Consider the following 16,723-nt stretch of genomic DNA (forward strand, 5'->3'; position numbering starts at 1 on the left):
TGTTTCTTTTTATTACTGGCTTATTGGCTTCTCTCTACACTCTGGAATTCATGGAAGCCAATAAGAAAAATGTCTTTTCCTAGACTTCAACGCCGGTTAAATGGTCCCCACCTCCATCGGATTATACTTTCAAACTCAATACTCAATGTGGCTATCTCTCAACCAAATTTGCTCATACATTTGGCATATGTTTGCTAATCCGAAACCACAAAGGAGAAGTTATGGCTGCTACTTGTGAGCGAATAGATAAAGCTTCAAATGCTCTGTGAATTATTGCTGTTGTTACGAGGAAGGCTTTAATTTTCTGTCAAAGCAATTATTTCCTTGACATTATTGCATAAAGTACATTTGGTGAACTTGTGGATCATCTCAATTTTGATAAAGTCTGCCCTCTTAAGGTTGCATGGATACTTGAAGACATTAATTTAATTTGTGAAAGTTTTCATTCTTTTTCTTTTGCCAAAGAGAAAGAGGAAACCTATTCTTGGTTTGAAAAATGCCCTTCTTTTCTCTTCCTAATTGTACACCGTGATATTTAATCAATAAAGTCTATCATTAATTTCTCTAAAAAAAAAAATTTATATATGTGGCTTGATGAGTGGACTTTAACTCATACTCGATAGGCAAAAAACATTGAAAAGAAGCACTAGGAGAAGTTAAAAGGCCAAAGGGGGAAACAGCTACTGATGAAGCATGTCGTGTACATGTTTTCTAGGTGTAAATCCACATGCCACACCCCAATCTTTATCCAACACGATCTCTCTCAACTAAAATGGATTTTCACAGTACAAATTGTAGACAACAAACAAAGTTATTCACATAATTTAGGTTTCCATTAACATATTCTAAAGACTGAACATGGAAGAGAGAATTGAAATTTTAAAGATTTTAAAGATAATCCTTACAAGATGTCATCTTTCTATGGAACACTGACAAGGTGTATTACTTATTGAAAGATGCATGTGTCTTTACCTATGTTATACAAATAATTACGGATCTAGGGCATGACAAATTTGAGATAATTGACATTTCAACCCATAATTGACACTAGACTCTCCTCATAAACCATAATCTATGAAGCTACAAACAAGCTTGGAAGCCCTCTAACTCGAAGATTCTTAATTTTTTGAGCACTTAAGTTATACAAGACTACTTCTCCTTTGTCCTCCACCATAAGAATCTTCTTTAACATTTGACAATAGGATACCACAGTAGTTTCAAGCTTCAGTGCACACACAAATACTAGATCACATAGACTGCTCCTACTCACACACAAAGAATTTGAGGAGGAGAGAGTTGGGACCAACCTCTTGTAATTAGGGAAGAATATAGAACTGTTAAGTATTGGCTTCACCATCCAATTCAATTGCTATGATCTAATCGATATAAACATAATGACAAGTCAAACTGAATGAGGTGCAAAAAAAAGTGCAAATCCTGTTTCTTACTAATGTATGTGATATATGTTAACTAAATGGTTCAATATTGGCCTAGTCATGGGGGAATCCAGGACATGCTTAGCTTGATTTGTATTTTCTTCGGGATGAATAAATATGCTTAGCTCGATAATAAAAGGAGTAATTTTTAGACCAAGTTTTTGAAGCAAGTAAAGTAAGGGATAACAATGATACTTAAAAGAGTGTAAATTCTTGAGTCACTTCATTGTAGATATGCTATTATCCATTATTAGGCAAGGAGAGGTGGAGAGTTGTCACATCATGAAACTTCTATTATTACTGGTGCTCTGGATTTAACATAATAGACTGCTAAAGATGCCCTGACACCTATATCTGAGACCTTTTCTTTGGATATAAATTGCAAACTCAACATATATGCCCCTCTGTTCATCTCTAACTTATTATTGCATTTGCTTTATACCTCTTGTTGCTTAGAATCGCAATTCATCTTCATCATTTGGCATTAATGGGCTTAATGATGAGCAAAGGTCACAGCCATATACCTATATGCTCTGGATATCCTACAAATATTGTAGGCCTCATTCTGGTAAGGAACTCAGGAACTAGAGTTTACTATCAACTGATAGGTCTGAGTTACTTTCTTGCAAGGACATCACATACTTGACTCAAAGCTTTCCATATCTCTTATTGCTTACTTCACACTTGTGCAGAATATTAATCTATATGAACCATCATTACTGGTTATATGAATTGGTAAATTTGTATACCTTTTAAAGGAATAGTAAGTAGTGTGAAAGCACTTACAGGAAGATTTCCAAGTTGTTAATTGTTTCAAGTATAATGGAGAAAAAAAACAATGCTCAGATGATGCTTAAATCTAGGACAGTCATTTAATACTGCAATATCTTTGGTGTTGTATATTTGCAAATACCTTTTATTTTATTTTTTGGGATATAGGTTAAGACTTTGATCTTCTGCCACTCTGAAGATGAAATGCCAATCAAATATATGGCAATCAGGAGTATTCCTAGGTATAAGAATTTCTTTCACATTTCACAGTATTTGATGCTAAAGTTGAAGCTAACAACATAACATGCTATTTATTATTAAAATTATTTGTAATTTTTTAAAACATTACAAATTTTTGTTCAATGTTTGTGCTATGTTTCTTTGCCTAACAATGGGATAACATTGTATTATCTTCTATAATAGGGAATATGACAATTGACCACTACATGATGTACTGAACTTATTCCAGAAGGGTCACGGCCACATGGCTATCATTAAGAGCAATGAGGATGCTAAAACCCCAGAAAATTGTTCAATTAGCAACCCTAGCATGCTTACTATAAACGCCCATACATGTTCAATGCCAGCAGATCATAGAGGTAAAACTAGTGTCATATTTACATTAGTTGTAGGTTTTTTTTTTTTTTTTTTTTTTTTTTTAAATTAGTGCCATAGTCAAATTCATGGAAAAAAAGAATTACCTACGATCTGAAGGTTGTGAATCTGCATTTTACAGGAGTATGTCCAATTGACGAGAAAGGGTATCTAAGTACCTCCACAGATTCATCTTCTCTTTTTTCAATTGACACAGATTACTTTAGTGCTAGAATGGCAAATGTCATCAAGCAAGATGAAAATTTGGCATCACAGTATAAACGAAGGGAACAAGGAGATGGAAATGTTTTACATGAAAATGTAGAGTCTCATCTAGGTAATTCGAATGAGGAGGTCGTTGGAATCATTACAATGAAAGATGTAATGGAGGAACTGTTACAGGTAATGTTAAAAAGTTATAGTTCATGCTATTGAAATTTAAATGGAGTTCATGTTCTATGATTCTCATGGTAGATTAGCTCCTATTGAAATGATTCATGAAATTGGCACAAGTTCTTTAATAGATATCTTTAATTTATTAATGAATTACACTTTCAAAAAAAAAGTTACAAAGCACTAGTCCGGTTTATCTTATCCAGGAATTAATGCATTAAACCCATCCCAACGACCCACCACCACCGCCAATGACAAAACGTCCACCACCACTACCACCACCTGCAATAAGCGATCCACCACAAACCTGTGCATCCACAACCAATACAAAACACAAACCCACATCACAAATCACAAACTCATGGCAGATCAGTTAGAGTAGAGAGAAAGATCACAAACCCATGGCACAACCCACAAACCCACGCTGGCGAGGAAGGCGAGCTTCGATGAGTTCGTCTCTGGCCATAGCACAATCCACAAACCCGCGCCGACTCAACCCCTAACCCATAAGATCCTTTAGAGCTTTGACGATTTTGTCTCTAGCGCCAGCGAGGAAGGTTTCGTGATGGTGATGGGTGGGAAGGAGAGAGCGGTGACGAGATAGAGAGAAGTGAGGGTGGAGAGTGGAGATGAGAGAAATGAGAAGTGAGAAGTGAGAGCAGAGAGTGGAGCACAACACGCACAAAGATAGAGAAAAGGCGTAAATGTTCTTTTAGTCCCTACATTTTGAGGTCATTTCTATTTTGGTCCCTACATTTCTATTTTACCACTTTTAGTCCCTAATCTAATTAACGTTTGTTATTTTAGTCATTTCCGTCAGCCAACAGATGGAAATGGCTGACATGGCTAACAGACTGATTAAAATATTAATAAAAATCCACCGTGGCTCTTGTCACCCATGCCACATGGGTTTCCCGCCCCTTTATTCACACTTGACCTTCACTACCCCCCAAATCAGTACTAGAAACCCAAAATTCCCAAAATTCGAGCTTCGACCTCCACCCACATAGCTAATCCTCATCTCCCAAAACCACGATCAAAACAAACAATCTTCAAAGCCCAATGGAAGCAAGTTGTTCAATAAGTTCCAGTGTGAGGAGGAGAGCACCAATGACGTGCTACTGTAATAAAAAATCTGTCCTAGTTGTGGTGTGGACTGAAGACAACCTTGGCAGAAGGTTCTATGGTTGTCCAAACTACTGGGTAAGTCAATTTTAGGAAATTTTTTGAGAGAGTTTTAGTTAATTTCAGTATGTTGTTTCAAATTGTTGCTACAATAGTTTATGGATTTCCATTTTTCATTTTTCAGAGCATCATCTGTGTTTCAGGTGGGACGAAAGTGTAGGTTCTTCCAATGGCGTGATGATGAGATATGTGAACGTGGTAAGGTGCTTATCCCACAGCAAAGGCAAAGGATCATCAAACTTGAGGCTGAGCTTTCAGATTGCAAGAAGAGAGAGAAGTTTTTAGTTGTAGTTATGGCATTGTTAGTGGTGATATTTGCAATTCTATGTTTGCTTAGGTAGGGGGTGGAAATAACTTATGTGGGTTGCTGTGCTTGGTAGTGCATGTAGGGTTGCAGTGTTTATGTATGGAGGGTTGGCAATGTGCTCTATTTTGGTAGGATTAGTTATTAGCAATGACACACATCTGCTGCTTATTTTGTACTCTTTCTGTTGAGAAATAAATGAATATCTTTCTTATTCAATTCAATGTGTGGATGTGTGGATTGGAAATGTCCCTGTTGAACCAAGTAGCAGATTTCCAAGTGCATGCAACAAATAAAACTGGTATTAACAGATAACATATTCCAAGAAAGCACTATACTACACATATAAAACAAGACAGAAGGAAACAACAAACTCAATCTTGAAATCCAAACATCTTAATTAACATATTGCCAAACTTAACCCAAACATAGTTATCATTAAAAAAAGCAAAAGTATGTTTAAATAACAAAAGGGCATTGTTCAACTACCAATCTTAACCCAAACTACAGGGCATTGTTTAACTAGTACCAATTGTACAAAATAAGGGCTTGGCTATAATTATACAAAGCACAAGCCATTCCTCAAAAGATATAAAACAACAAGCTATTCATTTTTTCTTAGAGCATGCGTTGATGACTGACTCCCAGCAAACTTGATAGCCCCCATGTATCTAGATGCATTCTTGGAAGCATTCAGGGTCTTTGATGTGACCATCCTTTTCCTCCTCAGTCTTGGAATTGGACTGCTGCCTAAGTTGGGTGGTGCAATTGGATTGGATGATCCTGTGGGGGTCTGGTGTGCACTTGGACTGGAGCTGTGCATGCTGGACTAGGGTGGTGGAAAAGGTGTGGCAGTGCTGTGCATGCTGGACTAGGGTGGTGGAAAAGGTGTGGCAGTGCTGTGCATGTTGGTTTGGTATGGTGCACTTGGGCTGGATGAGAAGTGCATGCTGGTTTGGTATGGTGCACTTGGGCTGGATGAGAAGTGCATGTTGGTCTGGTATATTGTACATGGCTTGGAAGAGATTGTCCATGGCTGAGGAAATGCACAAGGAGTGAAGGTGTGCATGATGGACTGGAATGGTGGCAATGGCTGAGGTGGTGCACCAGGAGTGAAGGTGTGCATGGTGGACTGGGATGATATAGATGGCTGAGGTGGTGCAAATGGGGTGGCTGAGCTTGGTTGAGCTTGAGCTTGTCCTGTTGGCTGATTGATGTTGGAATAGTTTTTGCATCTGCTGGTCTACAAACAAGAAATCCACATTTATTGACATGTAATGTGTAAAAACTCTCACACATTTGCTTGACAGATATGGTAAAATGTTACCTTTTTGGCTGTATTGGTTCTGTTTGTGGTGCTTGGTAGGGAAGAATTTCCTCCAATCTGACCCTTGTAACTTCTTTTATTGTGTCCTATTTTACCACAGGTCCTACACTATTTGGAGATACCAACTCTCCTACTTGCTGGTTCACCAGCCTCCCTTGTCCTTTTCTTCTTGGGCCTGTTAGGTGGTCTTCTTTTGATAGGAGACTGAATAGGTTGGACACCACTGGGCCTCCACATATTCTGCCCATTGATAGGTGCAATTACTGGCTCATAACAGGCCTTATATGTGAAGACATGAAAATTCCTATGCACATACTGCTCAGCATCTTACCTATTGAAGAATATGCAGGAAATTGCATGGGCACATGGTATGCCAATTGTATCCCATTTCCTGCAACTACAATGTCTTTTTTCCATGTCCACAGTGAAGCTTTGCAGTCCATTTTTAACCTCAAACTGTGTATGACCTGCCTAACAAGCAAGCCACCTGCTGCTTGCAGTCTTTTCCCTATGCAACCTCTTAAGCACTTTAGGGCATATCTCTGATTCCACTTTCTTGATATTTTATCTGTTATCTTGAAACCTGGTCATAAGATATAACCTAATGGACTCCAGCTACAATCACACACAAGATGTTAATCAAACAATGTATCAAATAATGTATCTGACTAACTATTACTCAAAGGCTTAGATTCATACCATAGTAATTATAGGCTTAGATCTAAACTTCGGAATCCTACTGTTAAAACTCTCACACATGTTGTTCAGTACTGTATCACTCAACCCATCCTCACTGAACATGTGTCTGGCCCATTTGGTGGTTGAATGATCTTGCAACCAATTGTGTGCATCCTCATCAATTCCCTTAAATTCATCCATCAGCTTATCAAACTCAGCTTTATAAGTAGCTTTGGCTGCTTTCCAAAACAACTCTCTGATCAGAACACCGGATGATTCTTCCTGAGATTATTGTAGAGGTGTCTACAGCAGATCCTATGCTCATATTGTGGCCAATTATCAATGAAGGTCTGCACCAACCCCTGTGATTACAACAACAACAATTGTGTTGTTAGTAACTCTATACATCCAATATGGTAATGCATATAGATATGGTAATAAACATACATACCTTCTGCTGGTCTGATATAAATGTCCATCTTGTGTTCTGACCTATGTCTACAAGTAGCAAATTTATGAACCATGTCCAGGAGTCTTTAGTTTTAGCCTCCATTACAGCATACACAAGTGGGAAGTACTCTTCATTAGGGTCTCTAGCAACTGATGTCATTAATTGCCCACCTGACTTAGTCTTCAAGTGGCAGGCATCCAAACCAATTATTGGCCTGCAGTTAGCCATAAACCCTTTCTTGCAACCCTCCAGGCACATGTACAACCTCTCAAAATATGGAACCCCACAGATCAAGTCCATCTCAGCAGCCAAATCACCTTCATTGAAGGTGTGTACCTTCATAAGTATGGTACTGCTAGGGCTAGCCCTCCTCAACCCTTCACAATACTCCCAAAGTTGATTGTACTGCTGTGTGTAAGCCCCATCAACATATTCTCTTGCCTTCTCCCTAGCCCTACTGGCTTTTCCCGGAGTTATGTTTAGTGTAAACTTTTCATATACATCATCTTGGATGTCTTTTAGTTTCATGTTAGGTTGTCTTCTCACCCTCTTCATCAACTTCCTCCCAATGTATGAAGAAGTGCACCTTGGATTCTTATAACTCCTAGTGCATGTGTGTTCCAGGTTCAGTGTTCTTAATTGGTAGCTTTTCTTTCTTGGCAGCTTTGCTAGATATGCCACAAACTTGCAGTTTTCCTGGCAAACTGCTCTTACCCTCTGCAAATCATTTGTTGCAAACCTAATCCCTCAGCCACCATGAATTGCATAATCAGTTATAGCTTCTTTGAATTGCTTAGGTGTTGTGAACATATCTTTCTCAAATTTGATATGTTCAACCTTAGCAACTGGCTTAAACACTAGGAAGGTCCTTTTTTGTCCCCTTCCCTTTCCCACAGGTGTTTTCAGTTCATCCTTAGAGCTATCATCAGTATCATCCCCAATATCATCATCAGATGATGATTCCTCAAGACTGTGCAACTCCTCACTCTCATAATCAGAGTTTATTACACCAGCACCCATTTGTACTGGTTCAGTAACATCCTCATCAGAACCATCCCAACAATCACTACTGTCCTCCACAAACTCCCTCTCATCAAGATTCACTATATCTTCATCCTCTAGGCCACTTCCTTCACCATCACCTCCTCCACTGTCACTGCTATCAACTACATCCTTGTCCTCAGATGGGTGCTGAGTCATAGGTTCCTTACCTGCTCTCCTAGAATACACCTCTACAACATCAACCTCAACAACATCATCATTATCAACATCCTCAACCATTGGTGTGTTACTTTCTCTCCTAGAGTAGGCTTGTTCAGCATCTACTTCAATGTGATCCTCATTATTATCCTCATTATTACTGTTATAATCTTCACTACCAGAATTACTATTGTCACTACCTTCATCATTACTGCCACATCCTAAAAGGTTTTGCTCCACTGCCAATGGCTGCACATCTGCCCCAACATGCTCACCTTCATCCACTAGTATAGGATTATCCACAGAGTGCTCTAAAAACACATGAATTTCTTCATGACCAATCACTAAATTTGTCATAAACATGGCATCATCATCATCAACTATCAAATGGAAATTAGCTCTCTCTAGATCACTACCAGGCATTTTATACCAAATCCTGCTCACAGAGGTGTACCCAAACTCCCTGCATATACCCTCCATCTCTGTCTTGGACCACCTATTAGGGTCACAATTGTCCACTATATCCACTTTACCTCCCACATATTTTCGAGGGTTATCAATAAAATACCCACCATGATACACAGACAAACTAAATAACTCACTCATGCTGCATGCAAAACACATATAAACCATTAGTTAACAAAACAGCACTCATTAGTTATTAGTTAAATAATATTGACTACATTTAAAAACAGAACTCATTAGTTAACAAAATATCTCATATTAATTATTTACCAACTCAGCACTTATCATTCCACAATCCATCTTAGCTGTTTTGAATTATATAATATGGTAATGCACATTATCTTCAACAGGGGAGTAGAGGCACCACGTTGGAAAGCACAAACAAACACATACTAAACAGCAATGTCATAAGCATTTTGTCCCACTAAGAAACACATTGGAAGCCACCAAGAAACACATACCCAGACAAGGACCAACAAACAGTCAAAAGTAACTAAACAAACATAATAAAGTCAAAACCCAAACAATGAATATACAAAAGCAACATTGTGGCCCCTACGCATAATATAAAGCTAGCTATATATAAGGACATACACAGAGAGAGAGAGCTAATACCTGTGTGTTTGGTCTCTATCTCACAGAGATAGAGATCTCACTGCTTTTCTTTTCTCTGCTATTCCAAGAAAAATAGGTTTAGGTGTATAAATTTTTGGGTTTGTTTGTCTGCGATGGTGGTTTGTTTGTCTACTATGGTGATTTGATGGCTATCTCAAATCGGGAGAGAAGGTGGACTAATTTGGTTTGGGGGAAGGTGGACCGATTTTGGGTTTCTAGTACTGATTTGAGGGGTAGTGAGGGTCACATGAGGGTCACATGTGAATAAAGGGGCGGGAAACCCATGTGGCATGGGTGACGAGAGCCATGGTGGATTTTTATTAATATTTTAATCAGTTTGTTGGCCACGTTAGACATTTCCGTCTGTTGGTTGACGGAAAAGACTAAAATAACAAGCATTAATTGGATTAGGGACTAAAAGTGGTAAAATAGAAATGTAGGGACTAAAATAGAAATGACCCCAAAATGTAGGGACGAAAAGAGCATTTACGCCTAGAGAAAAAGAAAGTTTTTTTTTTTGAGAAAGAGAAAGAAAGAAATTAATAAAATAATGTAATAGATATAATATTTTATTATAATGTTTATATTATTTTATTGTGCTGAAAACTAAAACAAATCTATTGCTACTGAATGTTTTGCAAAATGAGTGGGTAAAATAGTAAAATAGTTTTTTGTGGTGCCAAATAACTAAAAAAATAACTTCACTGCTGTGGATGCTCTTACATTTATGCCTCCTCCTAAAACAAAAATAATTTTTTATTTATTTAATAATTACCTAAACTTAAGATTATCAAAAAAAAAAAAAAAACATAAACTTAAGTGGTGCCACCGTATTAAAAGTATTAACGAAATGTTGGCAACTCATTACTTCAAATCACAATTTTAGTTAGTGTAACATCTTTTGTCCTTACTAATATATATATATATATATATATATATATATATATATGTGTGTGTGTGTGTGTATGTATATCATTCACTCAAAAAACACTACCTTAACTACCTACCAAATCCTTATCTAAAAAAAAAAAAAAAAAGCTACCTACCAAATCAATCCTCCTTTTACTTTTCTCTTGAGTTTGAATTCATCAAGAGTTTGGGCAATGAGTTGTATTGTGTTGCATATGATTTCAATTAGCCTTATACGTAGGGGTGTCAACAGACCCACCGAACCCAACCTACTCGAAGGATTTGACCGAACTCGAATTGGACTCAATCCAATCTGGTGACTGTGGCAATCTAGAACAGGTCTCTACCTTCAAAATTGAACCTGAGAAGGATGAAACCCCTGTAAATGGGAATTCATTTTACAGGTGGGAGATGATTAGAATTCATCTGTTCTCCTCACATGGAAATCCCTGTATGTTTAATGGGTTTTTAGGTGTGTTTTGACATTGTGTGGTTGCTAGTAAATTTCTTTATAGATTGAAACATGTCAATGATGTCATCCTTGACATGCATTGGAAAACACAATTTGTTTGATCTTGGTTACTTATTTAAATGCTTAGCAACAAATATAATTGGTGGTAGAATTATCAAATTAAGCTTGTTTAAAGTAATTACAGAGGGACTGAGGAACAAATACAATTGTGGGTAGAATTATCATATTAAGTTTGTTTAAGTAATCACAAAGGCAATTTTTTTAAGCAAGTTCCTTCCATGCTTCACGCAATCTAATCAGGAGAAGTCCTAGATTCATGCACTGTATAGTTTGTATTGTCACTATTACCACTACTATTGCTAAGACCATTTTAATTAAAAGAATTTCAACTTGAAAGTTCAAATAGTGTATAAAATACCCTTGAACGTTTAGACCCCCAATTACAAAATAACCAATTCAAGCTTTATGACAAACAACTAGTGTGCAGAAAATGAACACAAGCTATAAACAGAATTGGTAAACAATCTAAGCCAATAAAAATCACATCCACAGCAGAAAATAAAAGGCAAAGATTAAGGGAAGGAAGATACAAACACAAGGACAACACACGATGTGTTATCGAAGAGGAAACTGAAGCCCTCGGCATAAAACCTCTCCGCCGCCCTCCAAGCGGTAAGTAATCCACTAAAAAATGTAGTTGGGATACATGAACAGCAATAGACCCTCCAAGCCTAATCTACCCAGTGTACCTAAGCCCTCTAGGCTTCTTGCTCTAACGAGGTTGTGCCGAACCTATTTCTTTTCTAGCTTCCCGGATTCTGCTACTTGACCATAGCATCAACCAATATAGATTGGTTCCTTCCTAACTGCTTCCTAGAACACTAAACAGCCCTCTCACAGTAATGGATATGGTGAGAAAAGGTTTTGGCAAAAAGCCTCTCAAGGATTTAACAATGGAGAAGAAGAGAGTTGAGGAATTTGAATAGTCTCTTATGTGAAGATTGTGAATGAATCAATCTTGTATAACTCTAGGGTTTCTCTCTCAAAATTCTCTTTGGAAGCTTTCTTTCTTTCGTGGGTATAAGGGGTATTTATACTGGGGTGAGAATGGAATGTGAAGAGTCATGTTTTTCAAAACAGAGCTGGCTCGCGGCTTGTCCTCGCGGCTTAACTGAGTCGCGAGATCCAGCCACAAGATAACAGAACGGCCAGTTGTCCTATTTTGTCCTGTAGTGCTCCAGCTAGCATGACGCTTCAACTTCTAGCATGCCTGGCACGTATGCTGCTTTTAGCGGCTTGCAGCCGCGAGTCACCCGCAAGATCCAGTCACGAGTCTCTGTTTTCTTGCACACTCTTGAGCATTTCTTCATACTATCTCACTCACTACCCTTTTAACAATCTCACCTAAATACAGGGTTATTAATTACTGAAATATAAGCAAATTTGGTACGGAATAAAGCCAACAAGATGGTTGATTAAATTCAACCTTACACAACTGTCTACCTTAATTGAATAACAATATTCTCCTCTGCACTGCCTTAAATACTGATTTTTTTTTTTTTGGGTTTCCACAGTGTTTTCTCAAGGCTTTCAACCATAGACTAATCACTGTTCATACCGGGTGGGCCCACGAAGGGGTAAAGCACTGGCCCAGGAAATTATTTTCAAAGTGCAGGTAGCAGGACTCGAACTAGGGAGCACACCTAGTCGAGCCCAGTACAAGTACTTTGAGACTAAGAGCCCAACCAACTCGGCCAACCCCCTGGGTTAATACTGAATATTTTGGTTTGTGGCCGCTCATACCCTAAAAACTAAAAAAGAAAAAGAAAAATAGTTTATTGATTGGGAGACATCTTTTCATGTGAACCAGTTGGCTTAAATTATCAATGTCTTCATGGTTTACTTATAAAAATACTAACAAGTGAGCATATGGAGATTAAAATAAAATTATTTAAGCACATATAAAGGACCTAAATAGGGATGGGCCGGTTTTATTTGTCAACTGTGAAATAGTAATTTCTGTAACATGAATGCATCATGACATGACAATTCATATGTTTCATGCACCTCTCTGTGCTTGTTAAAAATTCAAATTTTATTTTCAATAATATTATTCTTTTGTTACTCCTCCACAGACTGTTGTTGAGGTAGAAGACTTCGTGAAAACCTGATGCTATTGCACACTCAGCAGCCAAAATTATATCTCGTCTAAAAGCTGGTGGAGAAAAGACCATACAGGCCCTCAAATCTCTTTGTTGGAGATGTAAGGGTATTCAAGTGGAGGTAACTTATAAAAAATTTTGTAATTTGAGTTCCTGGGACATTTATATGTGGCCAAATGATCTGTGCAAGTACGTGATGTGCAACTGGTCCATTTTTTAAGCACTTTAAAACACAATGGTATCCAAAATGTTGATTAGGTATGATAGGGAAAGGCGTTCACATTATTGAATGTGTTCATGATCATATGAGTGAGAGAAACAATAGTACCATGTGTGAAAAATCCTTTCTGCAGCCGCCTTTCATGCATATTACATGTATGCTGCGACCTTATGTGTATGTGTTGAGGTTTTTTAGACGCTGCTGTAGATAATTCATTGCAATCATTACAGGAGGCAGCACTTATTGGTGTAGATTCCCTCGGGTTTGACGTAAAGGTTTGTTCAGGAACACAAGTACAAACATTGCGGTTTGCATTTAATACACGGGTATGGCAGTTATTCTTCAGCTAGAAGTTAATTCTTATATATATATGTATGAATATGTGTGTGTGTATTTATGAATGTACATATCTGCGTATATGCATTTTTTATTCATGCTATGCCTTTTCACCTCCAATTACTACCTTATCCTTCTCATTGAGGGCTTTTTGATGTCTGGTTCACTGAATCACAGTTTGAGTTCTAGAAATTTACTTATATAAATCAGGCAGAATATAGTGCACTACCTTGTTTAATTGATCCCAAAGATATTTCGGAAGTATTCAATCAAGATGCATTATAGTGTTCTTCTAAAGTAGTCAACAGTCCTTGAAATAATTGGTATCTTCTCCTTTTTTTTGGAAGAGGAGGTAAAATGTTCAATCACTTAGTAGTGCGCTAGTTGTATTTAGCTATTAGTAAGTTAAAGGTATTCTTTCTTGTATTTTGTGTGTTAACTAGTTTAGGTGGACTGCAACAATAACCAGTCAAAATTCACACCCTTAGGATTGCTTTCTCATGTCTAAAAACAATCCATGTCATATTCTTGCACTGTTGCCTCCGTCTATACATGGTCATATCTTTTTGGTTAAGTTGCGAATATATATATATATCTTTCTTTCTTTCTTTCTTTTTCCTTTTTCTTTTTTTTTCTTTTTTTTTTGGAACTATCTTTGATGTACAAACATATCCTTGTTAGAAAGTAATCTTCTATTGCCAACAAGCCTTTGCCTTAACCAACTTATCTTTGCAGGCCCCTTCAGAGTACAGTGCTGAGAGACAGCTTAATGATCTACTATTCCCTAGGATCCACCACAAGCCACAAATGATGAAACAAACACCAAAATGAGTGCTAATATTGACAAATAGCATATTCCAGTTTAATTCTAGATGGTTTTTGTACTCTCTTGGTCAAGATTTGAATGGAAAAGGTCAAGGGTGACAGAAAAAGAAAAAATCCATAGACAGTCACCAGCTTATGTAATTGTTATTTGCAACTAATGTTACAGAAATTCAAATTTTTTATCAAGCATCTCTACTATTACTCATCCATACTTGCTCTATTACTCGGGCTATTTAGTTTCTATGGGAGCATCATTGCTTGCTTTCTCATGAGCTTTTCTAATTTCTATCATGTGTACTGTTTATTTTATCATCATGCCCATCACATCAGTATTTTTCTTTAACCAATCTGTCTCGCTAGAAAAAATTAGCCAAACATTATCCCAAGTTCAGAAATGTTGAATTTTGAAACTTATGGTTTTGGGATAATCGGTAATTTATCAAAAACTTTTTGTTTGAAACTCTCTTTTCACTATTAATATAGTCGAGCAATAATGAAGAGAGTTTGCAGATTGTAATATTGATGAGCAACTTGTTTGAGTTGAACTTACAGCAGTGTGATAGAACCATCTTAGGAATCAAGTGATAGAATAATATGAACTTAATAAATTCTGTGTCTTTTCTATAAGAACAGAATGAATGATCACCAAAGCATAAGTTCAACCGAAATTTGCAGATGTCTCTCTAAAAAGGTGCAAAATCGTGTATTAAATGTACTGTAGTTTAGCATATCTTTGACTAAGAGGTTTAGTCTACATGACTAAGTAGGGCGTGGATTAATATCACAAAGACTTGTGCAAATGGTATAACATAGGCATCGAAATTAGACAGAATAGAAATGTTAAAATTATTAAAAAAAAACAAAATGTGCGAGAAAGACACATAGAAATGTTACAATTAACAAAATCAAGATGTGCGAGAAAGAAAATTGACAAGTTACTGCTTTCCAATATAAGTTTCATAAACCAATTGTGCTGCAAGAATGTCAACAATTGCAGAGCCAACAGACTTAAATACTGTTATCTCTTCTGAACTTCTTCTGCCAACCTTTTCTCCTTTAATCAACTCTACCAAATTTCCTCCAATATCTCCCTTTTCGATTACCCTTCTCTCAAAAGCACCCACCAATTCTCCAGCTTCAACCAATGCAGCCTCATTATCCACAAACACCTTCCCTCTCCTTATTGCTTCGTCGTCACACTCCATCATCGAGTGCTTGAAGGATCCAACCAAATCCAAATGAGCCCCTGCCTTCAACCTCTCGCCCTTCACAACTGGTGTTTCCGAATTCGTTGCACAGCTCACAATATCTCCCAATCCAACAATTTCCTCCAAATACTCATTACTCTCAAAACACACCCCATCAAACCCAGCATTTTCACCCATTTCCTCGGCCAATTTTCTTGCCTTTTCTATTGTTCTGTTCCAAATGATCACCCTTCGCAAACTGGGTCTAGCCGAAAGATGTGCTTTGATCAAATGGGGTGCCATAGCACCAGCACCAATCATCACAAGCGTTTCACTGTCATTTCTAGCCAAAATCTTAGAGGCTAAGCCAGAGACACAGGAGGTTCTATAAAGGGTCAACACAGTGCCATCCATGGAAGCCAAAGTTTGCCCAGTTACAGAGCTGAAGAGCACGTAACTCGCATGCACTCCCGGCAAGTTCAGCGTGGAGTTTTGAGGGAAATAGGTGACGAGCTTGACACCTACGTAGGGGAGAGAAGGGGATGAGGACCAAGAAGGCATGAGAAGGAGAGAGGAGGATTGTGAAACGGAGTAGCTTTGGCGAATTGGGGTTTGGAGGGTGGACGAGGCTGCAGGGAGAGATGATTGCAAGTGATCTATTAGAGATTGGTGAGACAGGATGGTGTGCAAAGACTCAGTGGAGATGAAGATGGGAATGGTGTTCGTGTTATTGGGATTTGTATCGTTTTTGTTGGGATTTTCATTGTCAACTGGATTGGGTATTGAAGCCATTGATGAGAGCTGGGAAGGTTTTGGTTTGGGTGAGAGAGGAGGAACTTAATGAGGGAGACGAAGACTAGGCTGTCTGTATTGTCATGTACAGAGGTCGGAAAAAAAACAAATGCATAATTTAGACAAATACCGAGACTTGTGAGTCTTGAGAGTTATATATATATATATATATATATATATATATAAAACCCTCGTAGTCTTTTACCGAGGAGGGGATAAAAATATGAATTATATTTTAGACTTACACTTTATATTTTAGAATTGGTTTGTTCTCAAAAAATAAAAATAAAGACTTTAAAATTGGTTTCAAATTAAACTTATATTTTTAGAAGTTTCAAATTAAACCCATATCTATAAATACAATACAATTCAATTCAAATAATAAATTCATTACATATGAA

General features: G+C 37.5%; 3 protein-coding genes across 7 annotated transcripts in view; 1 reads left to right on the plus strand and 2 right to left on the minus strand.

The window, feature by feature from the left end:
• Positions 1 to 14,550, plus strand: part of LOC126700484 (uncharacterized protein At3g49140-like) — a 35,942-nt gene extending 21,392 nt beyond the window's left edge. Inside the window, exons 10-12 of one of the 5 annotated variants that reach the window (XM_050398654.1) lie at positions 12,968 to 13,083; positions 13,413 to 13,508; positions 14,254 to 14,550. In XM_050398654.1, the coding sequence (XP_050254611.1) occupies positions 12,968 to 13,083; positions 13,413 to 13,508; positions 14,254 to 14,349 (308 nt within the window). In that variant the 3' untranslated portion in view covers positions 14,350 to 14,550. The remainder of the gene's footprint in view (positions 1 to 12,967; positions 13,084 to 13,412; positions 13,509 to 14,253) is intronic. The other 4 variants (XM_050398653.1, XM_050398655.1, XR_007647195.1 and 1 more) reach the window with 4 other exon arrangements.
• Positions 1 to 16,454, minus strand: part of LOC126700486 (protein SAR DEFICIENT 4-like) — a 30,866-nt gene extending 14,412 nt beyond the window's left edge. Inside the window, exon 1 of the mRNA XM_050398657.1 lies at positions 16,340 to 16,454. The gene's annotated coding sequence lies outside the window, so the exon portion shown is untranslated. The remainder of the gene's footprint in view (positions 1 to 16,339) is intronic.
• Positions 15,123 to 16,342, minus strand: LOC126700485 (protein SAR DEFICIENT 4-like). Its single transcript, XM_050398656.1, has one exon. It carries the CDS (start codon positions 16,320 to 16,322, stop codon positions 15,279 to 15,281), a length of 1,044 nt encoding a protein of 347 aa, XP_050254613.1. The 5' UTR covers positions 16,323 to 16,342; the 3' UTR covers positions 15,123 to 15,278.
• Positions 16,455 to 16,723: the final 269 nt, after the last annotated feature.

Source organism: Quercus robur, chromosome 9, assembly GCF_932294415.1.
Source record: "Quercus robur chromosome 9, dhQueRobu3.1, whole genome shotgun sequence".
Lineage (NCBI taxonomy): Eukaryota > Viridiplantae > Streptophyta > Magnoliopsida > Fagales > Fagaceae > Quercus > Quercus robur.

Coding starts and splice junctions, on each gene's coding strand:
- LOC126700485 (XM_050398656.1), bottom strand. CDS start 16,322: ATGGCTTCAATACCCAATCCAGTTGACAATGAAAATCCCAACAAAAAC.